The 27,730-nt window shown below is 32.0% G+C and overlaps 1 protein-coding gene and 1 long non-coding RNA gene across 24 annotated transcripts in view; one reads left to right on the forward strand and one right to left on the reverse strand.

Annotated features, from left to right (window-relative positions):
* Positions 1 to 27,546, forward strand: part of LOC100650987 (serine/threonine-protein kinase tousled-like 2) — a 31,194-nt gene extending 3,648 nt beyond the window's left edge. For 6 of the 17 annotated variants that reach the window (XM_012319228.3, XM_048404491.1, XM_020867959.2 and 3 more), the window contains exons 3-16: positions 3,677 to 3,762; positions 20,109 to 20,199; positions 20,311 to 20,573; positions 20,727 to 20,960; positions 22,106 to 22,198; positions 22,415 to 22,876; positions 22,952 to 23,155; positions 23,244 to 23,335; positions 23,567 to 23,714; positions 23,791 to 23,902; positions 24,015 to 24,153; positions 24,254 to 24,365; positions 24,456 to 24,563; positions 24,668 to 27,546. In XM_012319228.3, the coding sequence (XP_012174618.1) occupies positions 3,677 to 3,762; positions 20,109 to 20,199; positions 20,311 to 20,573; positions 20,727 to 20,960; positions 22,106 to 22,198; positions 22,415 to 22,876; positions 22,952 to 23,155; positions 23,244 to 23,335; positions 23,567 to 23,714; positions 23,791 to 23,902; positions 24,015 to 24,153; positions 24,254 to 24,365; positions 24,456 to 24,563; positions 24,668 to 24,883 (2,360 nt within the window). In that variant the 3' untranslated portion in view covers positions 24,884 to 27,546. The other 11 variants (XM_012319232.3, XM_048404493.1, XM_020867961.2 and 8 more) reach the window with 11 other exon arrangements.
* LOC105666858 lies at positions 400 to 17,095 on the reverse strand. 7 transcript variants are annotated; one of them, XR_007223487.1, is made up of 6 exons: positions 16,260 to 17,095; positions 15,310 to 16,184; positions 1,896 to 1,996; positions 1,693 to 1,806; positions 1,458 to 1,613; positions 400 to 1,358 (listed from the first exon to the last, which is right to left on the reverse strand). It is a non-coding gene; the product is annotated as an uncharacterized LOC105666858 (long non-coding RNA). The 7 variants fall into 7 exon arrangements; XR_002308794.2 differs by lacking the exon at positions 16,260 to 17,095 and having other exon boundaries at positions 1,905 to 1,996; positions 15,310 to 15,438; XR_007223486.1 differs by lacking the exon at positions 16,260 to 17,095 and having other exon boundaries at positions 1,878 to 1,996; positions 15,310 to 15,438.
* Positions 27,547 to 27,730: the final 184 nt, after the last annotated feature.

The raw sequence follows: 27,730 nt of genomic DNA on the forward strand, positions 1-27,730 counted from the left end.
TCAGTCTTATATGTATGTTTATGTATGTATTTGGTAACAGTTAACGAATATACCTACAATTCCTATTATATGTAAAAAATGGCAAGAAGAGGCATATTTTTATATGTAACATTCTGTATTTTATGAAGAGTTATAGATAAATATTTTGACATAATTACTTTATATATCGAATATTTAGGCGAATATTCCGACCTTACCATCCAAGTTACAAGATACTATAATACAATTTATGCAATCTTTTATTCATCCCAGGAAAAATGCGCCTTATGCGCTGTATTTGGAGCAAAAAATAAAATATAATGCCGTTTGAAATTTTGTTAAATATACATATGTATACATACACATATTCACACATAATGTGTGACATAATTTATACTATTTTAATAACAACGACGAAACTGAAATGTATGATTTCGTCGAATGATATATTTTGGGAATAATGCATAACACATAATGCTTTTGAATTCTAACATTTCAGCCAAATTATATTATCCCTCCTCTAAATGAAGTTAGAAAAAATCTTAACAGAAAATTTCGTGCTGTTTGACGAGCTCTATAATCGTGTAGTAGAATCTTTTTCTCAAAATGTTAATTGCACTATTTTTTGTAAATTGGAAAATTTTTTCCATGAATTGATTTCTTAAGTTATTCTGCGAATAAAAGTAGTAAGATAAAGTTATCGAATACTGAATACTTCACACGATATTTCATTTCCTCAAAAACTTATGACGCTTAAACGTTTCGTTATCACTAAAATGCAGATATATATGCATTTATGATAAGTGTAGATATGCAAAAATATAATATATAAGATTACTATATTTGAAGAACAAGACACTACTCTTCTATTCAAATCGCAATTTTTTATTTGTATCTATAAGAATGTTTTGCATAAATATCCGTAGTCTAATCACAATCTAAACGTCTTTTTATATATTCGTATATATTTTCCATTACATTTTTTAGTTTTCATTATTCTCCAGGATGTCATATTCCTGATCAGATGGCGGTAGCTTTATTCCTACTTCTAAAGCTTTAATAGACTCTGTTTCCCATTCTAAAGATTTGCCATTTTGTACCCTCAAATCTTCTTTTAGCCAAATCCTAAATCATTGTTTTCTTTCATTTTAACTATGATCAGTATGCATACTTATCGGTTCTCTGTTTGGTCTGTATGCCTATTCTCGCTATGCTTGATTCCAATCTCCACGTGTAATCTGGAATATTTCTATACAATCGTATCGCCATTTCGTCCTTTTTTTTACTGTCGCCACATCTCGATTCTATGAAGTAACATCGGGCTGATGAACACGTCCAAGAGATATATTCTCCTTTTCCAGGTAATGAAAAAGAGCCATCTGAAAAGAACCAAATACTTACGTATTTAGAACACTCTGCTACTTCTAACAATAGGTCCGTTTCTCCTATACTGTTAACATATAACAATCTGTACTTACGCCGAGCTAATTTTCCTTGAAGTAACTTTTTTACGATTTGAAGATTTTCTTGATATCTTAATCGACAGTTGCTAAAACGTCGATCACAAATTTCACAGTCAAATGAATGTCCAGTCCCATCTTCGTTGTTTCTCAGCCAATCTCTTTCCGAATGTTCTAAGAATAAAATCAACACCAGCGGATTAATGGCACAGTACTGTGTGTCATCTGTAACAAAGATTTTTGTTCAACATACATTCGTATTGTTCGTAATTATTTGTTGTTTTCTCGTATATTTCCTTTATCATCTGCATCACCCCCCGACTGATTTCCATCGTTATTAGCTTATTACCAACTTGGAGACATTTATCTAATAAAAATCAAATCAGTAAATATCGCATTGAGTCTTTAATTCGTTATTAATGAGATTTGCCTAGTTACGAAATTGTGTTATGCTACCGATATTACTAATAGTATATCAGACTAATTCCTTCACGGTTGCACTCTGATTTGAGAAAGGTTAATAAAGTTCTTATTTCTGTATTAAGTAGCAGCGCCATCTGAAAAATATATTTAATTTACTTTAATACTATTGGGAGAAAAATATGTACAAGTATGAAATTATTATATTTAATAAAAATATAACAAACCTTTGAACAACAGGAAGGTTTAAGTTGCTAATTAATCACGTAATTAAAAATCTACTTATAATTTTTGACTCCTCAAAATCTTAACCTTAAAATAGTAATTGCGAATACACAGGTTGTATTAACTAAACGATGAATAATTGAATATGTGTGTTATCTATTGAACCTTTTGTGCCCTTAAGATTTGTTTATTTTAATTGGAAAAGAGATGTGCGAAAATGGCGGAATTTGGTAGTAAATTAATTGGTAAAAATTATAGGAATTGTGTTTCTTGAGAAGGACTAAGGTTAAGGCTAAGAGTAAGGGTAGTAGGTCCGCGGCTGACGGGCGGTGAAGTGGCGAGTAAGGTAGGCGATAGAATCATGAAAATGGGTCTGGTGCCATATTGTGTCGAAAGTGAAAAAAGTAGTTAAATACTTTACTGCTTTGATATTAACTCTAGAACAACGCTGTTACACTTTCCAAATATTTTTAACACGCGAGCAACCCGAGATAAGATATGAATATTCAAAATATTACTCAATATTCCCTAAAGATTTATTTCTATTCTTTTTTGGATATCGTAAGAAAAGATAACCGAATAACTATTACATCCATTTAAATTTATTATAGGAAAAGAACAATTTTACGTTAAAAAATTGTAATATTTTTCAACTTTAAAAATTTCTAATTATAAATCTAAAAAAAAATATTTCATCATTTATTTCAAATATTTCAGGTAACTAACAATAAGATACAATTTCCTTATATTAAAGACTTTGCGTTAATGAATGAAGATGTGTATCAAATTATTTTTTTTTTCTATTATTTCATAAATCAGCGTACATATTAGGAAAATAGGCAAACTCAACGAACTAGAGACAAATGTCCATCTAGTTTATTAAATAAATACGACATAATCAACATAGAAAATATTTGCTTTTTGAATGAGGGTAAAAACGAAGCAAAACCGAAGATTGTTCAACGATACAAAATGTTTCCATATATAGCATTCTTCTGTCTTTCTTTTTCTTCTTTCTCTTTCTCTTTTTTTTGAGAAAGGGAAAGGAAGGAGAAAAAGAAAAAAAAGGAGGAAGTAGACATCAAATATTTGTTTAAATTGTCTTTTATATCAGAGTTTAACAAAATTGGCGCTCATTATCACTGATTCGCAAAAGTATTTGGATACGTATGGAAATCTTTTATGAATAGCATATTATGCGTGCTATGTAAAGCTTTTTGAAATTTAATTAGCGCTGTAATGAAGTATGACTCATTATCACCGCTATAATGGTAATGATTTTTACTTAATATGTTATGTATGTAATATCATAACATATTCTTAAAAGTTCTACTAACTCTAAGTGTTCAAATATTTTTATGAATTACTGTATTTGTACATGTTATTTCCTTTCCATTGTCTGTCCTGGCAATTGTTACATGCTTAAAATGTGTTACTTTCTTTATTGCGAATGTTATTTTTACCGAAACTTTAATTTAGTATCGAACCACGAAATTTGCTTTTAATCCGTAGATTTTCTTTAAACAATTCTCTTTAAGAATTCTCATCAAGTTGATACAGTTTGATTTAATAACCACAATGTGTTTTTTCAGGCGCTGGCGTCAAGATGGAGCACTTTCAGGCCACCCTGGACCCAAGGAAGCAGGAGTTATTGGAGGCCCGCTTTCTCGGAGCACGGGTAAGCTATTTTTCGCTTGTACTTTTTCTTTCTCTTTTCCCTTGCTTTCTTCTGCATTGTTTCCCTTTCTGTTCATTCCTTTCGCATGTTTAGCAAATATTATAAGTCGATTAAAGTGGATTACAGATCATCTCAATATAACGATAATGATGTCTTTCGACATTATATGAGATGGAAAAATTTGTGTGTCTTTAAAATTGAAGTGATAATTACTGAGAGCATATATTCACCATTAGGTCATAGCAAACTTATTACATATTCTGAGCAGACGAATCCGCTTTTAGGTCACAGCGACTGTTTTTGCGAACGAATACAGTGACGAATAAAAGTATTGGCAAACTGCAGATTGTCCTATGTAAATCTGTAAAAAACACGATCTTCCATCGAATTTCTTTCGTAAAATATATTTTTCTAATCGAAAGTTTAACTATATTACGATCTATTATCGCAACAGTGCAATAAAAATGAATAGCAAAAAATACATATTTAACGAATTGTTTTTAATGAAACATACATCAATTACAGTGAAATGTAAAGTGAAGATTTATTCCTATGTATATTTTTGCAAACGTTCACAATTCGCTGTTTGATATGAGATTCTCCGTCTCAGGTGTACCACCCTGTTACCAAGCTTGTATTATATCGTGCAGTCGAACATTTGCGAAACTTCGAGAGTTTGCAAGGGCCAGTTTCCCTTCTGATCCGCCTTGTATTCCTAGGCTATGTGACGATGGTTGCATGGATGACTTTCACGGATGTCTCGAGTCGCAATATCCGATGTAACCCTAATCTGCCTCTTGGAGCACGATATCGTGTATTATGTGGAGATTAGTATATTAGAGTACAAATTAATTCGCTACCCTTTTTACACTAAGCTTTAGGCTTATTTAGAGAAAAAATAAAGTAGGTCTCAAATTTCGAAACAGTTTTCTTCATTTTCTATACATTCATTCCTTTCATTAGGCAGCCGATGAATTCTATCTTAGAAAAAATAATAGTGGTTGTTTCACTATAGCGATTCATTTTCAGAAAAAGGATCACGTTATGTTGGTCGCTCGTTCGATGATTTAATGTCGTTGAATTAGGTTGTAAATACGGTAAAACCGCATTTATCTTTATGAATCCATTTATTTGAACGAAATTTTAGTTAGTAGCATTACGTTATAACACATAATCAGATCACATTATAACATAATAAATGCATTATTTAGCTTGAATGGACATTAATCATGTAGATACTCAGAACCCTCTCACATAATAGCAAATGACAAATGACAAGTTGTAGATTATACTATCAATTTCTATTGTACAATTTTGCTATCTCACATCGAATAGAGCAATCAGATAACTTGTAATTTGTGAAATTCACTTATAGAGCTTTACACTTATATACTATTGCCAGGCCATTTTACATTATGTATTTTTGAACTCTAATCGTAATACATAGTCAGGTGTATATATCAGGGTTATTTATAAATTCTGCAGTTCACGTTGCACTGCATTGTATCGATGTAAAGACTGGCCAAAGACATTTTTCTCCCAGCTTTTTTTAAGTTTTATTTTCATCGTAAATATAAAGACGAAGCATACACTATAAGTAAAAACAGTGTAAGTAAAAACAGACTAACAAATGAAGAGCCTCGTAACGTATAAAATAGAAAAAAGTATATTGCCGTAAGAAGAAAAATTGAAGTCACTTCTGTAATTCGTCCGTCAAACTACCACGCTTGTAAGTTTTGTTAGATCAGATTCGTTGATATGGTGAATCGACGATAGAGAAATGACCTTGACCGGCCAACATATTTGGCTTGTACTTTTGAACTATTAACCTATTTCTGACCTCCTTTTATCTTATAACAGTGACGCGTGAGGAGACCTAAACTGTGTACGAATGTCTAACCGTAATAATACCGCCAAAGGTCGTTTTAATTTGTATTAAAATTAAAAGACACTAGAGAAGATAAAGAAGAGATATACTATTCCATATAAAGAAAAGCTTGTAAATCTTTGAAACTAGCCGGAAGCTAAACAGGCGCGATTATGGCAATAATAGGGAAACTCTTACGTGTAAATTCAACATTTATAAAAACATTGAGAATTTGCAATTTAGACGATAAATAGTTTATCGGATACTTAATGTTAAAGTTTTATAAATAATTGTAAAGGTGTATGAACCATTCCACGTCAAATTGATCGTTTTTCTACTCGATGTACGGAATCTTATCGAAACTAAATCCAAATTTTATCCAATTGAATTTTATTCACGTGTATATTGTAATTCATATGAAAATAGGGAGTTTGTCATCATTTTGCTGATATCGGAATTGTTAGATAAGATACAGATCTTCAAACTTGCCGCCTTTTGTCAAATTTTACCGAAACTACCTTCAAATAAGAATTCTTATCTTCGCAACTACTAAGTATACGAATCTTTCTTTCTTTCTTTATTCTAGTTTCAAACGATTGTCCCCCTTAACTAATATTTTAAGATAATATTAATGAACAAATAAGCGGTCAATTTATTCCTATACAACGCCTCATATCATTCGGTAGAGCTGTGACAACTGTGCCGAATCATGACGGATCGTATTAAATCGTATCGGGTTGTATTATGCTCCCTACAGAAGCCGAATATGCACGTCCGTTCCTTCTGCTTCTCCCCTTCTCTCGCAATTCTACTTCCTACCTACCATTAACGACACTGCTCGCCTCCGGCGGATGTTACTTGAAACGCAGCTATCGATAGTTTCGAACCTTCCTCGCTGCAGTTATCAACGTATTATCAAGACTAATATTTTTCTTGTTTACTACCTGTTAATGAAATTTACGCATAGATTTTGCCGTTTCTAATCTTCTCCTGCAATTTCATTCACAAATAGATTATCAAGTATATTATATATTATAAGTTATCTTTGTGAATATCTCTTTTAATTCATATTAACATTTTGTGATTCATAGTATGGTTGCAGATCCATAACTGATTTCATGTTTACCAAACTAGACGTTAAGATCAGGTCAGGGGATAAAGTGACAATAAATTACTGAACAAGTGTTTATACGATGCTCATCATTAATAATGAGCATAGTTTGATGAAGTATTTTCTTAACCCTTTGCACTCGGAATTACAGTTGTGGTGATAGGATTTATTCGATATTATATGATATTTATAAAGTAACACACGTATCTTATAAATATCTAGTTTATAATGCTACATATTAGACATGAACTTTGTATCCAAGAAAATTTTCTGTCTTCTTAAAGATATTCGCACGTGATCAATTTATATATACATTATGGGCATTATATACAGAACGATCTTCGAATCGGTCGCCACGATTTTTCAGGCACTTCCAATGGTCCTACAAAGAAATATTTTAAATAAAAGCTAATCACTTTTCAATCGACTACAAATTTCAATATAAGACATTTCCAAAAAATTGTTTTTTCGATAAAAGGTCAAAGCCACCTTGTCTTTCTTAAATGATACTACGTATTTTTTACTTTATACTGTTGTAGCTGATGTTAAAACAACCTACTATACTATGACCTTGAAATGACCCGGAATCTTGAAATATCGGTTTCATCAACGGGGATGTTATCGTTAAAAGTAATTTTATTTCGAACAAATTACACATTTCAAAATGGTTAACCTTCAACCAGAAAAATGTTAGTCATAGACACAGAAGGACTCTTACGAAAGGAACATGAACAACGTACAGAAATAAACGCACCTTCTTTAGTGTTGCAGTACGTTTGTGCGTCCTATTATAATAAATGCTCTAACTATAGCTCATAATCTTGTAAACATGATTCCGAAAGATGCAGTAAATTTGTATTGATTGCTCCTACAATGCTGTCATAACGAATGTCTTGACATGCTGTTCGGATTCGGTGCTTTAGATAGTCAATGTTACAAATTGCAATAGCGTAGACCATCGACTGTAGCTGATTCTATAGAAAAAGATTTAATGGGAACAAATCGGGGATAAAAGTGGTCAAGAAATAGGTCCGTGAGTGCTCAACCAATGTTCTCTAAACATTTAATATCATACTAAATAAGGCATGTCTATTTCTGTAGGCTGTTGTTTATGCTCCTTTTGTAATATGCATACAATTAATATTTTTCGTGTTGAAGCTCATCATGTTGAAACGTGTAATTTGATGGAAATAAAATAATTTTTAACGATAACTGTCCTTTGATGAAATCGACATTCATTAAGCATCACTTTACAGTCATAGTAACAGGTCGTTGAACGCGTTTTAACGTCCACCACAACGGTATGAAGTCAAAGTTACGTAGTGACATTTAAAAAAGTCAGCCAATTCGTGGATCACCTTGTATATAGAAATAAAATGTAAAGTATGAAAGTGATATGATGATAAGGATTCAGACAGGCAGCGATTGTTTTGATTTTTGCAACAAGAGACTCACGGAGGATTTTATTCTAGTGGAAAATTGATCGTTTTATTACAGTGTTGTTCGAAAAGAATAAATTTCTTTCTATTGTTACCTTTTGTTTTTTAGTAATCGTTCAGGCAATTATTTCAAAAGATACCAACCTTTAAATTATGGCTATGTTGATATGCTTGAAATAGGTATTTATGTGCCATTAAAACTAGATACGAAAATGTCGTGGAAATTTTCAGGATGATCTAACAGTTCCTTTGGATAAAGCTGTTCGATCATCAACCAGGGACATGTGACACGCAATTTCAATCCCACATTCGCTCATATCATAATCATTCGTTCTAATTTATTGCCACGTGCCCGGCAGACGTGATCACACAAGGGTAGTATCATCCCTTGATAAGGTAACGGTCGCGAGAACAACAATCTAGAAAGACACGATGTCCAAGAACATGGTGACATTCAACATATACTTGACTACTTGATTTCGTATATTTTTAATTAGATCTTGTTATGTCATATCTTGTATTTCATAACTGTGCAAAAATTGAAAATTTTAGAGTAATTTTTACGGATGTAAGAAGTAGTGTACATATTTAATGGTTTTTCTTTAATCTTCTCGAAAAAGAAAAAAATTAAATTCTCGAATTCCGTGTGTTTCATTAACTTCTGTATGACCCTAACATTATTACTACCATAATTTATAACTATAAGAATACTTCATTTATAAAATTCGACATGTTCCCGAACGGTCAAGGCTTACGAATGTACACGAGTTATCCCGAACTAGACCGATCATAGGATGCCGGAGATCAGAGAGGTTAAAGGATACGCGAATCATCTCTGAGCATATCCTTTCGTATATCTCTTCTTTTTGAAAATAAATTCGTTAGCCTATATTTTGTTCTGACTGAGTTTATTAGTTTTGTAATTTTATAATTTCAGTTACAATAAATGGTTATATTTACAAATGCAAGGTGCATTATATATTTGTAACGCTCAGAAAACTCATAAAATATGTAAATAATTTGACAATCCCAAATTAGATTTTAACCCATTCAAATAACACTCATGTACATAAAATAATTGCGCTACGTGATAATGTATTAGATCGATGTAATTGGATAAAATTCATTAAAAAATTAAAAATTGCGGAAATGTATAATAAAAATTTAAAAGAGGAAATTAGGTTAGGTTAATATAAAATATGAAGGTCATATAATAGTTCGTCATCATACGACTTATCAAAAATTAAAGCAAGAAGGTATCTTTTTCATAGTAAAAGTATAATGGATTAGATTGACTCGTAACCAACAGTCTTAGCGAGGGAGATTCATGAAAACAAGCAAGTTGCTGGTGCATGTCCCCCGTATTGATCCTTTCGATAGTAAGTAGGTACTACGCACATTGCATGGAAGGTTTATACATACCTACCTACCAACCTTGAGAACCAAACATGTATAGATAGAACTGTGTTCAACGATCCTAGAACCTTTTCGAGTTTCATAAGCTTGTAACTTCGTCCTGTCTTGTATCCGTGATATTTCAGTTTTCTTCTCGATGACTATTGTGTTTACATACTGATCTACTCTGCAAAACTGGTATCGTAATGTATCCTTCACGAATTACTATCTCATATTTACTGGTTCTCGGATGCATCTGATATTAAAACTTTAAACTTTAAATTGAACTTCACATCGTTAATAATCAGATTATTCCAATTTATCATATTATAAATACTTATCGAACCTTTAAAATTCAAGTCTAGGAGACTACAAAATTTATTGCGTACAAAATAATTATCCTAGTTCATTTAATTTAAAAATCGATATGCGCAACGGTTTCGAAGAAAGTGGCTTATCACACTTTATGTATTTCAACCTATATACTGTGTATTGTAAATACACTCAAGTAGCCTTACCACACATACCTTAGCAATCAAAAGATATATGTAACTTTTATAGCATAAACACCCCTTAATAAAATTACAAAATTTTAAGTTCCCCTATCTTCAATTCAATCAAGTAAATATCATAAAGATTTAAAATTTGTAATAAGAATTTTTTACTTAAATTATATATAGGCTGTTTTAAGTTTCTTTAGCCAAACATTGTCAGTATTTTATGGATATAAATAAGAAAAAATGTTATACAAACATAGATTCAGATCTTTATTAAATAATTGCTAAAGAAATATGAAAGGCCTAAAGGTCTACAATATCACTCGCTTTCTCACTACCAAAGTAGACTTTTATGTGTGACTAAATCTGGAAAAAAGGATTTAGCTCTGAATTACTTGAACATGCTTTTTATTAAACCATGCTAACTTTTGCTTGGTCAAATACTGGATATATACGTGCGATAAAATTTGTAGAAGTGAAGAATATGAAAAATACTTTGATTTTGATATTAACAATAAATAGATAGTTTATGCTCAGATTCATTTGAAATGTGCGCAACTTGATTCCCAAAAAATGTAGTATTATATTTTCTCTATTTTTTTTACAAAAAATCATCTACTAGGATTTAAAGAAAAGATTCGTATAAAAGTATTCACTTTGGTCATCTATTTTAAAAACGGATATTTGGGATTTTGTAATTTTAATAAGAGATTTGTAGTTAATAAAATTCAGGTATATAATTTATTAATTTTTGGTGTAACAGTTCATGACCTTTTGCTGTTGATGAAGCTTAGTAAGATATTGAAGAAATACGGTGATATGCTCCAAATTTTATTTTGAAAACACGTGATTCACTATAGTTAATTTTAACTTTATATCATTATAAGTGTCCTAATCTTATTTGATGTTAAATCGGTAATGTTGGTAACGACATGAAAGTGATAAGAGTACTCGCGAAGACCCAAACCGAGTGACACAAAAATACACAGAATGTCAGATTTATTTTATACCTCATCTATGATACAACACGGAAAAGGGGGCGACACCTAAAATTCAACCCGCAATCTACATTACCATCCGCATCTAACGTCACATTGGTCACCTTTCGCCGACTGTTGATACGTTGATATCTGTGCATACAAGAAAAATAGACATATGCATGTATGTACATATTTCCGTTTTCTTCCATCATTACTTATTCGTTTGCCTTCTTATTGTTAACTCCTAATTTTATCTATTTGTTTCTTTTATACGTCTTATTCTTGTCTACATAGTCACTTGTTTCATTTTTCTAGCATTTAAATACATATTTAAATAATTATTCATATGCATAAGTATTTATAAGTTTTATTTATTATAATTTCATTATAAATTGTTGTCTTATTCTTTTTGGAATTAGTCCCCTTCATATCATACCATTAATTACTTTAGTTGAAAGAAGATAGGAAAATAGCAGCATACATCTGTTATACATATTCTATAGTTAAGTAATTTAAAATACAATTTTTGAATACAATCATTTAGTTCCTTTTTGATCAAATTTCTTCACTTGCAATTATTTTCTGAAAATGCGTCCATTTTTTATACGTATAAAAATTTTTAACAAATGTTAAAGAAATTCGGAGAGAAGTGCCTTGCACATAAAGTTCTAAAAACTTATTCGGTACATTAGTTATTTAGTGTTCACAGAATTTTCAGAGTTACCACATCGTTGTGACTTTCTAGTGAATTCCCTATGAACGTTTATAAGTTCTGTAATTTCTGAGAGATTTCCTGTATATTTACCGATAATAACGGATAATTTTTCTATATTAAATAGCATATCAAAACACTTCTCTCCACTATCTCTTCGGTAATGTGTACTTTAACTGTATTAATCGAGTAAGAAAATAGAAGAAAGATCTTTAAAATATAACTTTATTCCAATCTATAACATTTTGTTCAAAATTATTAATCGCCAAGGAAACAGATTTTGACCGTAATAAAGAGGTCGCTACCAACAACCATCTAGTGCCACGTAGAAGAACTAGAGCATTCGATCGTTACTGATCTTCCTAGTTTAGTATTTGGTTAAGGTTCATATATTTGAGCCCCACCCTAAGTTTTATTTTAAATATCATACATAATATAACAAATAAATCATACTGTATAAATCACTAATAAAATTTTACGCCAGTTTTATATAAAGTTATCACAGTAATTATACTTAAAAAATTGATAAAATATCATTCTTTTATCATCGATATTAAAAAAAGAAAATAATGTGATATATCAAAGTACACGTTGATCTTTTATCGAAGATACTTTTTTTAATTCCATATATATAATTATATATATATATATATAATTCCAATATATATCTGTATATATGTATGTATATATAACAATAATTTTATTACTGCACAATAATTTTTAATGTATAATAAACATAGTGTGTATATGTATATATTTAAATCATGAATTTCGGAATTTATGTTCAAGTCTATATTAATACTTACAGATAAAATTATAAATATAGATAAATATATCGTAACTAATAAATGAAAATTTAGAGAAAACTATTGAAAGTGGATCTTAACCTGATAACCGGATTATCTTCTAATCAGAAATTTCTATAATCATAAAATTAACAGTTAACTTAAAAACAAATCAATCTAACTCAGTAAGTCAATTCTTCCAAATATAAATATGATATAATTTATTTTCAGCAGAAATAAAACAACGCACTAAAAAATATAACATTCATAAGTAAAAAAATTATTGTATCCAAGAGATTGAAAATTTAAGTAACGAACTAACTCGACTTTACCGGTTGACAGGTTAACGAAGAATTCGTTTCATAAGAAAATGATTCCAAGTACAAAAAAGCATTCCAAGAAAAATTTTTTCGTGATTTAAATATCAAATTAGTTGAATTGGCAACACAAAATTTGGATTTGAATCCAATTAACAATTTGCAAAATTTATTGAATGTTAAGGTTTCATTACATATACGCCATGACAGAATATATTTTTTAAGACTCATTATCTACTCATTACTTGAAAATATTATGAATTAAATTTAAATATGTAAGACTACAGATATTCTCATTGAATTACGTTAATAATCATTTCCATCAATTGTCTATCTAGTTTTTTTACTTGCCCTTATATACAACTCATTTATGAGTATCACTTGCGAATATTTACAGAAAAGTTAGGAAAAGATACATAGTTTCGAAAAATTATTGGAAAATCATTAAAAATATAAGAATTATCAGTCATTTTGAACCTTATTTGAACACGCTACGTTTTTTGAGTCATTTTAGACTCATCATGTTTGCTATCATTAAATTAAATATTTTTTAAATTATTATTTAATAATCTGCGAGATTGATTATCACACTTTCCATGAGATTATGTAGCTATTATTTTTACAAATAATCAATACTTTTAAATATTTAATTGTTTTACTTTGGCTTTCAGTAATTTAGATTTAGGAAGAGAACGCTACTTATTTTTATAACCTATTATTTATCAACGCGTGCGCGCGTTGTGTGCATTGTGTGTGTGTTATGACAGTTTCACGCTTCCCTCGTTTTCGTAGATACATTATGTAATCTATATTCTCGTGATATATTTAATGAAAATACTATTACTCATTACATGCAATGCATAATCCCATTTATTAATCGAATTCTATGTTGCGATAGGACTGCGTAATTTCAAAAAAATGCGTGGTATCAGTCTTTCAAAAAATTATCTTGCAACTTGGAAATAGTCTCAATGGTTTCGAAAGAGTTAAAATGTGTGAAAGATATTGCAAACAACGGAATAAGTAAAAGTTAGTTAAAGTCTGGAATATACGTGGCAACACTTTAAACCCAATCTAGATTAAAAATTGGTTGTATCATTGTATCAATAACTCTTAACAACTTTGATTTATTATAACATCAAAATTTATATATAATGTATTTAATATAATTTATATATAATATAATTGATATAAAATGTATTATAAAGCAAGAAATTTCAAAATTATGTTAAAGTATCTAGCTATCGTTAATTATCATTTAAAATAATACATTGAATAGTACACCACCGGGAAGGTAACAAATAGCATTTAAAAGCGGTTATGAAAATATTTTAAGAATTAAATAAATAAACAAATAAGCATGTTGAAAATGTAAAATTAATAAAAATATTCGGTAACGATTGCGCTATATTTAAGAGGATATTTTAACCCGAGCAAAATGATGAGAACTCGTAGTGTGCAATGCGCACACGCCGTTTACACGGGGCACCGGAACATACCTAGCTTTTCCTGAAACGGTGTACACAGAAAACCGCGTGGCTGTGAACAGTGAGCAAAGCGCAAGCCAAGGCAACGAGGCAACGCCGCGTGGCCGACCAGCTGATCGGCCAGAGACATGCGACTACACGGGGCAGAGAGGGAGAATCGTGCGCGACTGGGCTAATGAGCGTGCGACCTATTGGGAGTTCATTGGAGGGGGCTAAGGCAACACATGGAGGGGAAAACAGTGGTTCCTTCCATGAAAGAGTGGGGGTAGTCATTGCTGTGTTGCCGTCACGTCGAACATTGCTGGCTGTTGTCGCCACTGTTTTCTACAATCGAATGGCATTGCAAGGTCTAGGAGCTAAACGTGTATCTACCTTCACTTTATTTTTTTACGTTAATGTGCTCTTGAGCTCTTTCCTATTTTTCATGCTTATATTTATGCCAAGATGTCTATATATGTCACGTGTACCTCCTAAATTGTTAAAATTTAATATCAAAGAGGATGTTCATAATATCCAGAAATATTATGACATTTTATCAAGACATTTATTTTATTTGTAAGGTATCGATACTACTTAGAAATCAAAATATTTTTTCGAATATCTAAAAATTCCCTTATTCATTATGCTAATCGTACGTGCTATATTTATACTAATCTTTTAACCAAATGTTAGATTAGTTATGCAATTAGCTATGTGATAAAATAATCGAAACATCTTTTAAAGATATACTATATTATTTTATTATCGAAATATTCTTGTTAAACTACATTAATTTATGAATTTCTTGAGTTTAATAGTTTTTATTACAAATCTGATTATTACAAAGAATCACGTATGCTTAAATCTAATATGGAACACGTGGTGAATATTCTTTAACACAAATTCTATTTCGAGAAAGCGAATTTTTGAGAACGAACTGTACGTTAAGTAAATATGCTAGAACTATTCAGTACATACATCGAGAAATGGAAACACTGAGTTGATGCGATGTTGTCACAGTATCCGAAATATTGCAACGTTGCTCCTTGTCTGAGTATCGCATCGATAGTATGAGGTACATACTTCTATTTCGTCGTCTTGTTCAACTGTGCCGTCAGAAAACAGAAGACACGCATAAACGCTGACACTATTTTAGTAATGGTTTCCACACTTCGATATTTCGTAATTTTATCAAAGTTCGCAATTGTAATAAAAGTGATAACAATAACAAAAGTGATATAATCTCAAATCACGATATCAAGTGCGCACAATATCAAATTGTGTATAACGAAATAACAATAACATATTAAATTACAAAAAAGATATGTATCATAGTAATCACAGATATGCGAATATAAAATCGCTCAAAAACATTCTTCTAGCTATGAACACACAAATAAGACATCACAACAATTTTTAATCGACAAATTGTATTGATAATGTATCCAAATGTGAGCAATTAGTAAACGATCGTGAGAATAAAATGAAAACTAAACACTATGATAAATAGTATAGAACCGCACTATACACTGTAAAAACGCGATTACATAGCAAGAAACACTTCGTGATTCAACCTAAACCTATTATACGTTCTTGCCAGGCCGCCGGTCTGACCAGTTATGTTCGTTCGTCGAGCCGTCATCTCATACGTACGCTTCGTTCTTTCAATCCCCACCACTAGGTCTACATCTCGCTAATACGCCCTCGCACTGGCTGAAACACACGTCGGCACGGCGTATTTCAGGAGCGTAACTAGTAGAATCACTGCGAGGGCGCTCTGTTCTTCTGATTCCGAGGCAGGTGCCACTCTCAATACACGATACTTAATACGACTATGCAAGTCAGACAAGATCCTACGAAATAAAACAATGTTGCAGCTAACTTCAAGCGTGCTTCGACAGGTTTATATATACGCATTAGGTATGTACTTTTGCCAACATTGAGAATTTCGACATTTCATTATTACGATACCGAAATTTTATTGAGAGATTTATATGCCGTCAGAAGAATTTTTCAAATGCTTAGTGGTTTTCAAATACGTTATCATAATATAATGACACATGTAAAAAAATTTCTTGACATAATTTTTAAAATCCTATATCTATTATAAGAACAATAATATAATAATTAAATAAGCGAAGAATGAAAATGAGGAAGAAGTAATAAATAATATGTATTTATGCACAGACATATTGTTATATATAAAAGAGTACTACGCCGCCGTAATATATACAGTTTAATACCTACTTTTGATTCATGTTAGCGGCATTAAAAAATGAACATATGCGTATATTACTTCGAAAAAAACATTTTGTTTTATATTTCTTAGATACATAGTGGATATTTATTACATAGACGTATCTGATTTGGTCGATACATAAAAATGAACACCTAATACTATAATGTATTTGACTGTACGACACAACGTCACAAGGCAAATTACTGATCACGTATAGGGTACAGCACACCCTTTGCACGCCGTAGTGGCACAGCTACACTTCGCCACATCGATTTTACCGGCTCGCTTGCACTCACACTCGGTCGACCCGTTCACTGAAGGAATGTCTCATATGCCTCCCTCCGACTCCCTTTTCCTCCCCTTTACCTCTCCTGACCCTACCCCTACAAAACCTCTCCGTCACTCAGTTAGCTCTCTTTCTAACTTGTCCTCCGTCCCTTTCCACCAAGCTCGCCAACTTCTGCTTGCCCTCTCCTCCTCCTCCTTCTCCTCCTCCTCTCCTCTCCTCTGCTTCCTCTCGCAGGTCTCTCGATCTCACTTGGTTTCCCTCTCGCACTCCGGCAATTTCTCTCTTTCTCTCTTCCCTGTCTGTTGTGATCGTTGGGCAGTAGCGCCGTCGCGGGGAGGTGGAGGTTGCACCTTTTGCCGCATCTCGGAATCTCGCGCGTTGCTCATTTGCCGTACATAGGAGAGGAGAAGAGAGGCAAGGAAAGCGGGAGTGCGAGAGCAGCCAAGAAAGAGAGAAAGAGAAACCTCCGCTAGGTAGTAGTATGCGAACAGTACGGTGGTCGGACAGTTCCAGTTCCGTTTCGATTAGACGAGACTACGCTGGGGTTTTTGGCTCGCTTGTGGCCCGTGAAACGTACGCGTAATGCCGTTTATCGTGGCCATTGACGGCACTTGGTGCTGCTGCTGGTGCTGTTGCTGTTTACCCGGCGCGCTAACTGCACGCCGCTTTTACAAGAGGAACTGCATAGTTGAAGAAGATACGAAGTGAACCAACTTCGTGAGTGTTCAAAGGATAGCTTACGTGTGGCGTTTGGATCGTTCGATACGACTTGGTGATTATGCTCATAGAAGGGTCAAGTCGTGAGGCATAGAGGAGTGTACTGTAAAATCCGCATGTCCCGATTCACTGGGTTCGTATATGTTACTACTTCCCATGTAACCTCCTTGCTTACGCACACTAACGCAAGCGCACATAGCAAAGCTAACTTAAAGGCAAATCGCTGCCGGAGAAACGATTCCCCGGCCCTCTAGCCCAGTTCCGGGCACAGACATTGATCCATCGATAAGGAAGTTTCCTATCTTTTGTTGGATTGCTGGCATGTTCAGTAAAGTGCAAGAAAGTGAAACGAATCACCCGTAAGCCATAAAATCCTTACCTTCGTAATTCATCGTTATCCTAATTTAGATACACATAAGTTTTCTGCATTGCAATAGGCATAGGTTTCGGTATGTGTAACCTATGTGTGACTGTAATTTAAATCGAATTTTGATTCTTCATCTTCTTCTACTTCGTAGTATTTGTGATGAAGCAAGGATGAGTGGATGAGTGTATACCATGAGTATTACGTTAAAGCTTCACACGTCCGCTGTTATTTTCAAACAATCTTGTTACTCGATAATCTCATGGAGGAAATTATATTTATTCATATACTATGATTGTACATATCTCTCTACACTTGTTTCCCTAAAATTCAATACGATTTTAGACATTTAAATAAAATTAGAACATAAGTTTTAATTTCTAATAGTTCGAAGACAAGTGATATTTTCATAAAAATTGCGCTTTTATCTTTTTATTATTTATATCTTGATTTTTATTAATTATTAATACAATACGTTTTTAAGTATATACAGTTTTAATATATTTCAACTAATTTAAGTATTCAAGGATATTATTATTGTTGCTTTGTTTATATGCTTTATTTGGCTCTTTTTCTTTACTTTGATAAAATTTAAAAAATCTCATATGAAGATAGTAAAGCATTACATTTTCAATAAGATGAAAACATACGTATATAAGTAGAATGCGAGTGTTTCGTTTATTCAATAAATATATTGCAATTTCGTGATACTCAAGTTTACATGCTCTTGCTTATATTTACGATTATCGTACTAATATATTATATATCAAATGCGTACACATTTAATGATTAATGAACGATATGAATTTGAGTAAATCTGAAATTTTGAAGTATGAAAGATATACTTCTAATATTGGCAAATAAAATGAAGATGACAGAAGTGTAACCTTATAAACGATTCATCTATATTTACAATGCCTTGTGGCAGCGATACTTTTAATTATAATAACGTGTGCACATCAGTGACAGAGCGTGGAATTCGAACGTGTGCGTTCCGCCTGGCAAACGCGCAAACGCGTGACCGCGTCCATGAGAACTTACCATTAATCCGGGTTCTTAACCGCGCGCGGAGTAAACGTGGCTGACACGCCGCCGATGATAATAATAAGAGTGCGTAATTTATCGAAGAATCGACGTCACAAATCGGATGACGTATGTGTCGTCGCGGTTATCGTTGTTGTTCATTGAAGGCAGTTTGCCTAGCGGCTACATTTGGTGCGTATGCAGAAAAGTATGTACGATAGGAAAGCCAGTTAACTATCCGACTTGACCAGAGTTCGGATGTGAAACAGTGAGTAAAACTGCCCCCTTGCGGAGCGCGTCCGTGGTTCCCAATCTAACCACTCCTCTGCCATCGAGTTCTTACCTCCTACCCCCCTTCTGTATCTCCCATTCTCTCTGTTTCTCTACTTCCACCCCCTCTCCATTTTCCATCGCCTTTCCTCTTACCTCTTCTATAGCTCTGTAACTCCCTGCCCTTCCGTCGTTCCCCTCTGTTAGGGTCCTCCATTTTGTCGTGATTCCTCTAGCTCTAAACATATATTGGACATTTTGTTCATACTGTACTATTGTCATTTACATACAAATTGTGCGCGAAACCGTGCCTATGGTTGACATACTGTCTATTAGCTCAAATAGCAAATACGACTATGGGGCTCCACCATAGGCTATCCTGGAAGGTGTCACTTCTCTCTCTTTCTCTCCTGTACTGTCTTTTTCATTCTCTTCTTTCTCTTTTCATTTCCCATTGAACCTACTTCTTTCTCCTTTGCACATCCTTTGTTTTTCTTTTTTCTTATTAGTCTTTCTCTATCCTAAGTTTCCTTCTGTATAATAAATCGTGTCTTAATAACATGCGATTTTTATTATCTAGTATTTTGTACGCCGGTATGATTTTCGAAGTGTAACCTCTACTGAAAGTAACGAATCTTGATTCGCGTTGCGATATTTTTCTCCATGTTGTTTCTTCTAGGAGGCTTATATTAAATTTTGCGATATAAATAATTGTATTAAATAATAACTTTTACTCTGTATGGTAATATTTTAATAACCATTATTTTAATTTACTATCATAATGGTTGTTTTTCTATTTTGTTGAAGTATCTGTAAATAAGAATATTTCGGCTATTATTTTATATCAATATTTTTTTCTCTTTTTTTCATTTTAGATGTCTGCTGGGTCACAAATTCAGATGGCACCTCAATCAACTGTAAACTCTGGTCAGTCAGTTCATAGTCAAGACTCGAACATGAGCACTGGTAAGTCAGTATATTTTTATTTTATTTAATGATAAAGACGAACTTCCACCTAATAAATAAATTAAAAATAGCAAAAACATTTTATAAACTTGATTGTTTTGCAATAACTAGGCTCATCACATAGTGATAAGGAGGTAGATCCAAATACTCCAGAAAAGGTACCAAGAACTCCTTCAGAAAGGAAAAGGAAACGTAAAGCTGATGATGGAGGTGGGGGAGTTACTGGGGGACCTATAGGAAGCAAGGGGTCTAGATCTGTTGCTGCTCTTGAAAATAAAAAAATAAATGAGTATTTTCCAAAGCATCATTTGGGTAATAGCCCCATTCGGCATGGGGGTGCTAAAAGTCCTTCACCTCAACAGGGATATCCTATGGTAAATATAAAAAGTATACATATATAGATAAATAGACATACACTACTTATATCATTTCTAATATAAAATTTTTCATTTCCATAATATAATTATGACTCTGTAACTTTTTCCTTTACATCCTTTCTGATATTTTGTGTAATTATTTTTCAACAGTATCCACCATCGCCTCAACAACTCCTTTCACCACAAGTAACAACACCCAATTCTTCAGTGGCAGAATTTTCTTCACTGATGCAGCCGCCAAGACCTCATCCTCAACCTCCACCTCCTCCTCCACCAGCCTCAACACAACCTGCAGGCTCGATGGTCAGCAAGCAGGTGCAGGTAAGGCCTACCAACCTCAGTAGGACAAGCCAGGTCAGGCAAGCGAAGACTAACACCCCAAATGTAAGCAAAATTCGGTAATTCCTGCAAGCATTTTATAAGAAACGACCCATAAAAATCTTGGCTATAAATAGTATAATTTTATGTCCAAATTTTTAAAATTTCTTCATAAATGGTAAAAAAGTTATATAATTTAAACTAAAAATTTGATCTTGTGTGTCTATGTAGCAAATACTTAACCATAATTTAGGAGTAATAACTATGTAAGAAATTTTATGTATCTAGAGCATACAAATATTCAAAATTAATTTATTTATCTCTCAAAAAATAATTGCATTCCTTTGTAATATCATTTCTTTTCATTAGAAGATATCTTATTTACAAATATTATTTACTCCTTTTATTTCACGTTTTACATTTTTCTTATTATCTCTTATTGCAACTTGGTATAAGAGTATATTTTATAGATTTTTATATACCTTAATTTCCTAAAATTAGTTTCGTAATGGGCATTTCTTGTCAGATGTTTGTAGTAAATTTGCAGCTAACTTCTGACTGGACTGTAGCGCTGTATCCATTTGTTATCATAGGAGTGCAGGCTACCTTGTAATGTCACTCCTTATTTAATAAATTTTGTTTTGCTTTTAAGTCATTAAAATTGTTTATTTCCATTTATTTCGATTTCTAAATTAAAAATAGGTGTGCATGTTTGCCGTATTTGACTTTGTATTTGGCTATAGTCTTATATTTCAAAAGTGATAAAATTAAAAAAAATTGTTTTATAGTGTACAATGTATTAATTATTATAGAAAAAAATATGTATATAATATACAGTGTCCTACAATTTTTTACATGCATACCTTAAATCATGCATACATTTTTGGTGTTTTCCTTGCTGCCTGTGTGGTAGTTCTGTTCTATCTATATGTTTGGGTTTTGCTCTGTAGTTTTACTTTTAATAGCAAGAGGGCTGGCCTATTAAATTAAATAACGTGTAGAACTAACTTTATCACAAATTTCTATCAAAGATGGAACTTTGATCATTTTTCTAAATGAAATTATCAAAAATTGCACTAAAACTGAAACTGCATGTTACATCCATTTGGGTGCAACAAGGTATCTGGTATTTATGAACTATGTTGACAAATGTATCAGATGTTACAGTAGTTTGTTTGTATTTATTATAAAATGTGTTATTTATATTTCAGACAGAACTTACTTGCCAGAGGATACAAGAATTTGAAACTCAAGCCTCTTCAGACTTAGAATTACGTAACAACAAAATTGATGAATTAAATAGAGTAAGTAAAATAAATTCTGAAATGTGCTATGAGTGTAAAATTATACATTAGTAGTAGAAACAGTATAGGAAAAGCATCTAATTCTCTTTCTCATTCCAAAAAGAAAAATGCATAAAAAAAATATTTTTAAATGTTTTTATTATTATTTATTATTATAATAAGATATCTTTGTATTTGAATTTTCATATAATTAATAGTACATATTTTCTTTTTCAGACAACTGATGAACTTAGGCATCAAATGGCTAATCAACAAAAATTAATTGAACAGCACAAATCTCATATAAATAAGTGTATAGATGTTGTAAAGAAGCTATTAAAAGAAAAATCAAACATAGAAAAAAAGGAGGCTAGGCAAAAGTGTATGCAAAATAGACTGAGGTTGGGTCAATTTGTAACTCAAAGGGTGGGTGCAACGTTTCAAGAAAATTGGACGGATGGTTATGCGTTTCAAGAATTAGCTCGACGGCAAGAAGAAATCGCAACTGAACGAGAAGAAATTGATAAACAAAAAAAGCTACTACTCAAAAAAAGGCCATCGAACAGTGAAACTGGTAGGAAACGTAGTCAGCCTCAACCTTCTTTGCATAATGGCACAGAAGCTACATTCTTAAAGCCAGATGCAGTACCTGGATCTTATACGTGGCAAGAGTATTATGAAGCTGATGAAATACTCAAGGTAGTAAATTTTTTAGATTGTTATTTGCAATAAACGTAGTTTTGACGTAATCTCATATATATATTGTCTTTTTAGTTAAGACAAAGTGCGTTGAAAAAAGAAGACGCTGATCTGCAATTAGAAATGGAAAAACTCGAAAGAGAACGAAACTTGCACATTAGGGAACTGAAACGTATTCACAACGAGGACCAATCGAGATTCAATTCTCATCCTGTATTGAATGAACGTTACCTTTTATTAATGTTGTTAGGAAAAGGTGGCTTCAGCGAAGTGCATAAGGTATAGAAACGAAATTATTAATTTCAAAATAACATTTGTTTTAGTAAACAATTAATTAATTATTTTTTAAGTATTTCGCTTTTTACAGGCATTTGACTTAAAAGAGCAACGATATGTCGCCTGTAAAGTGCATCAACTAAATAAAGACTGGAAAGAAGATAAGAAAGCTAATTATATTAAGTAAGTACTTTTATAATGAAATTTTTTATTTTGGAATTAAGCAGTTTAATTAATTAATAAAATAAAAGTAATTACAGTTTTGCAACAAAATACATATTTAAAATAATACTAGTTTTAATTATACATAGGTGACATTAATTAGTTTCATATAAGGATATATTTTTACATTGTTTTACATATATATATATATTTATATGTATGTATGTATATATTTTTTTATTCTTTATGCAGGCATGCGTTACGAGAATACAATATACATAAAGCTCTTGATCATCCTCGTGTTGTGAAATTGTATGATGTATTTGAAATCGACGCCAATTCTTTTTGTACTGTCTTGGAATATTGTGATGGCCATGATTTAGATTTTTATCTTAAGCAGGTGTGTGTATTAACATATTTTTCACATAACATTTATTATGTATTACTTAATTAAATATTTTATTAAATATTTTCAGCATAAGACTATACCTGAAAGAGAAGCAAGATCTATTGTTATGCAAGTTGTATCTGCATTAAAGTACCTCAATGAAATAAAACCCCCAGTCATACATTATGATTTAAAGCCTGGTAAATTTCTATTGTATATAACTTGTTATTTTTATTATATAAAATTTAATTTTACTTTTATTATATAAAGCAAAATTTTTAATTATATACTATTATTGTTGTAATTTTGCAGGTAATATATTATTAACTGAAGGTAATGTTTGTGGAGAAATAAAAATAACGGATTTCGGGTTAAGTAAAGTAATGGATGAGGAAAATTATAATCCAGACCATGGAATGGATTTAACATCTCAAGGAGCTGGTACCTATTGGTATGTACTTCCTCATTTTAGAGACATACTTTATGACATTAGAAATATTTTTATATTTTTCCATGTTAAACTTGATTAGTAATATGCATATTTTGTAAAGGTATCTCCCACCAGAGTGTTTTGTTATTGGTAAAAATCCTCCAAAAATATCATCGAAAGTTGATGTTTGGAGTGTAGGAGTTATATTTTATCAATGTCTATATGGCAAAAAGGTATAATTATAGTAACTGTATAATAACTGTATAACATTGATTTGCTATTAGATTGACATTGAAGATTTGCATTCTAAAATCTCTTTTTAGCCTTTTGGACATAATCAATCTCAAGCTACAATTTTAGAAGAGAATACAATTTTGAAAGCCACTGAAGTTCAATTTGCAAATAAACCAACTGTTAGCAACGAAGCAAAGGTACCCCATTTTAGTATCAATTCATATGAATTAGAAAAATTTAATTAATTGTCAATATGAAAATAAAATCCTAAATTTATTTGTAAATGTTTTTACTTTCACAGAGTTTCATAAGAAGTTGCCTAGCATATAGGAAAGAAGAGCGCATAGATGTGTTGACATTAGCTAGACATGAATATCTACAACCTCCAGTGCCAAAACATGGCCGTCAAGCGAATAATCAGCAACAACAGCAACAACAACAACAGATTCAGCAGCAGCAACAAACCTCATTTAGTATTGGCATGTTTAGTGGTATGAACGCGTCAAGCAGTTCGTAGTGGAAAAAAACTAAAGACAAAATCTTCGATATACTAATACATGCCAAATCTTGAACATTGAATTGCACACCATCTCATCTTAGGAACATAGCGGTTGCTATAACGAATTGTAAATACTAAAAACCGGATAATATCACCATCACCAATGCCACGATTACCACTACCACTACCACTCCACTACCACTACCGCCATCACTACCACTTCCACCACACCTTTACAACTATACTTACAGGCCAACTACATAGGACATTGCAAGAGAGATGCGAGACTGGTCGCCGCAAGTCCAGAAGCTTGCGTCTTTCTACAATACAAGCTACATTATTCAGCATGACAAAAATGTTGTGTTCGTAAATATTCAATTGTATTATCGTTCCTTGTATCAAACAGTGGGCTGACTTGATAATAGTGTTTAAAAAGAAATGAGAGAAACAGATAAACATGTGATAAGTCATTGTGAATTAAAGTGAAGTTCAAATTACGAAGAAAAGGAAACAAAGGAGTATAGCGACGGAAATCATTACAAGTGAAAATTACTCGGTGAAAATAAAGAGAGCAATGGAAGATAAAATATCCGAGGCAAAGCGCGTCAAAGCAGTGTAGAGGGACTTTGCCTTTACGGAGACGTTCCTCTCTTCTGAAGTTACGTATGGATGAATGAGTGTGACGAAAGATTGTTAAAACTAGTGTGCGTGTATATATTTATACTATATATATATATACTAATAAATCCGATATAATATATATATATGGTGTAAAGAACAGGACAGCATTGACAGTGGAAAGACAACTGTGGTGGATCCTCGCATGACCTCCGTGCAGCTAAGTATTCCATGAATATTTGACTGCACATCATGTTACTTTATTCAAATATTAACATTATTACTTATATCATGACTAATAACGATTAACATACACACACGAGGAGATTTGGTTGGTTGTTCCTATTCTGAAATGAGTGGGCTTATCTACACCGGATTGATTGGTCTAAGGTTCGAATGCAAAGAAAGTAAAAGAATCGCGATGCTCCCAAATAAAAAAGAACATACAGAATCGCAGTCCACGGTTTATATGCTCCATGCACATGTACATTTTTAATCCATGATTTTCTAATAGAGTGATTCATTTTTTTCTAGAGTGGACTTCGGCGCGATAATTATGATCTTACATTTCGTGATATATAACAATTCTTATAATCAGGCATTAAAAATTTTTAAAGTAAGATTCATGATACTGTACCGACCTGGTTGCTATTTCTTTATTCATAATTTGTTTTATATATGTACGTTATATATAGATAATTATGAAATAGAAGATTAAGTTATTTTATCAAGTGCCCTTGCTTTGTATTATAGTCGCGTCTGTCGACAACCTGCAGCTTTTGGGAGTACTAGAAAGTTGTTAAAATGTTGTAAGTTGTTGGTACAATGTGGGCACGGTATTGGTTGATAAATCAATACCAACGTGATTGGCAAAGAATGGTCAGAGGAGAATACATTACAAGTCTGAACAGAGTCTACTACTAGATCCATCGCTTCTATTCTAAAAGCCAACCGTTCCTGCTTCCCTCTCCTATTTCTCTTGCGGTTTTCAAATTTATTAAACAGGAAAGCGTATACTTTTAAAATTCCTCTACGAGGAAGTGCTTTTTGTAAACTAAGTTCGAAGACAAACTAGTCAGAAAATGAATAAATTCATTTACTTTTTCTCCGAGGACGGGTATGCATAATTGTCAAATTTAAAAATTTTCAATTGTTCGGTATATTTATGCAATCATCGTTTTTATATAATTAAAAAATTAACTGTAATCGAGCAAAAATTCCCTAGTTCAGAAATTTTGCTTGAACATAATGGTTAAAATAATCGCGATTAGTTTTATTATATTCTATTATATTTATTGTAGTTTAAAATGACAATTGGTGCATACTATTCTTGGGCAAAAAATAGCATATACTTTGGCCAGTAAAATTTACGAAAAACACTTCTTTTAAAAAACAGGGATATCGTTCTGCTACCACAACAAATTGCTACCAGGAAAAGATTAAATCATTTAATAAGACGTCAAACTGATGAAAGAACGAAAAAAAATCATTTAACGAGCATTTATTCTATGAAATCTCATTTGGGATTATTTGTAATGATAAAAAATGAAACAAATCTGCACCAAGCAGTGTTTATATGTTTTGCGATAGAAGCAATTTTGCATTTGTATATAGTGAAGACTCCTTAAAAATGCATCGTTAATAAAACTATTAAATGCATATATCGAAAACAAATTTTTATCCAAGGAATAAGATTTTTTTCATAGAAAATTCATTGCACAAATATTCAGATATTGCCTGATCAGATATATTCTTTAAAAACTACGGGTCAACTCGAAAAGAAAAGCATTACATAATAATATTTCCTGCTCTATGTGCTTTTATAACTATATGCATGCTAGAGTTTGGAGTATTATTATGCATTTTAAAAAAAGAGGAATTTAAATAATTCTTTAATAAACAAAGTTTTTTTTATCGCCCTTGCGTGTCAGCATAGTCACGATCTTCCTCATAAACAACAGGAATTGCGTCGAGGATGCTGTATGAAACGTTATAGCAATAAATTTACGTATTTGTGTATAATTTAAAGTTAGTAAACTTATTAATTAAATATGAATCACATATAACAGTGTATATTTCTCCTACAATACATATGTGTGGATATAAAATTATTTTCTTTCATTAGGTAAATTTTTGGATAGGGACATAATATAAAATATTATTTCCATTGAATTTGATTAAAATATTTGTATATAAACAACAAAACATAACTTTTTACTTATACTTAACTCTAATTATAGTATAAAA

The sequence above is a fragment of the Bombus terrestris genome, chromosome 3 (genome assembly GCF_910591885.1).
Source record: "Bombus terrestris chromosome 3, iyBomTerr1.2, whole genome shotgun sequence".
Lineage (NCBI taxonomy): Eukaryota > Metazoa > Arthropoda > Insecta > Hymenoptera > Apidae > Bombus > Bombus terrestris.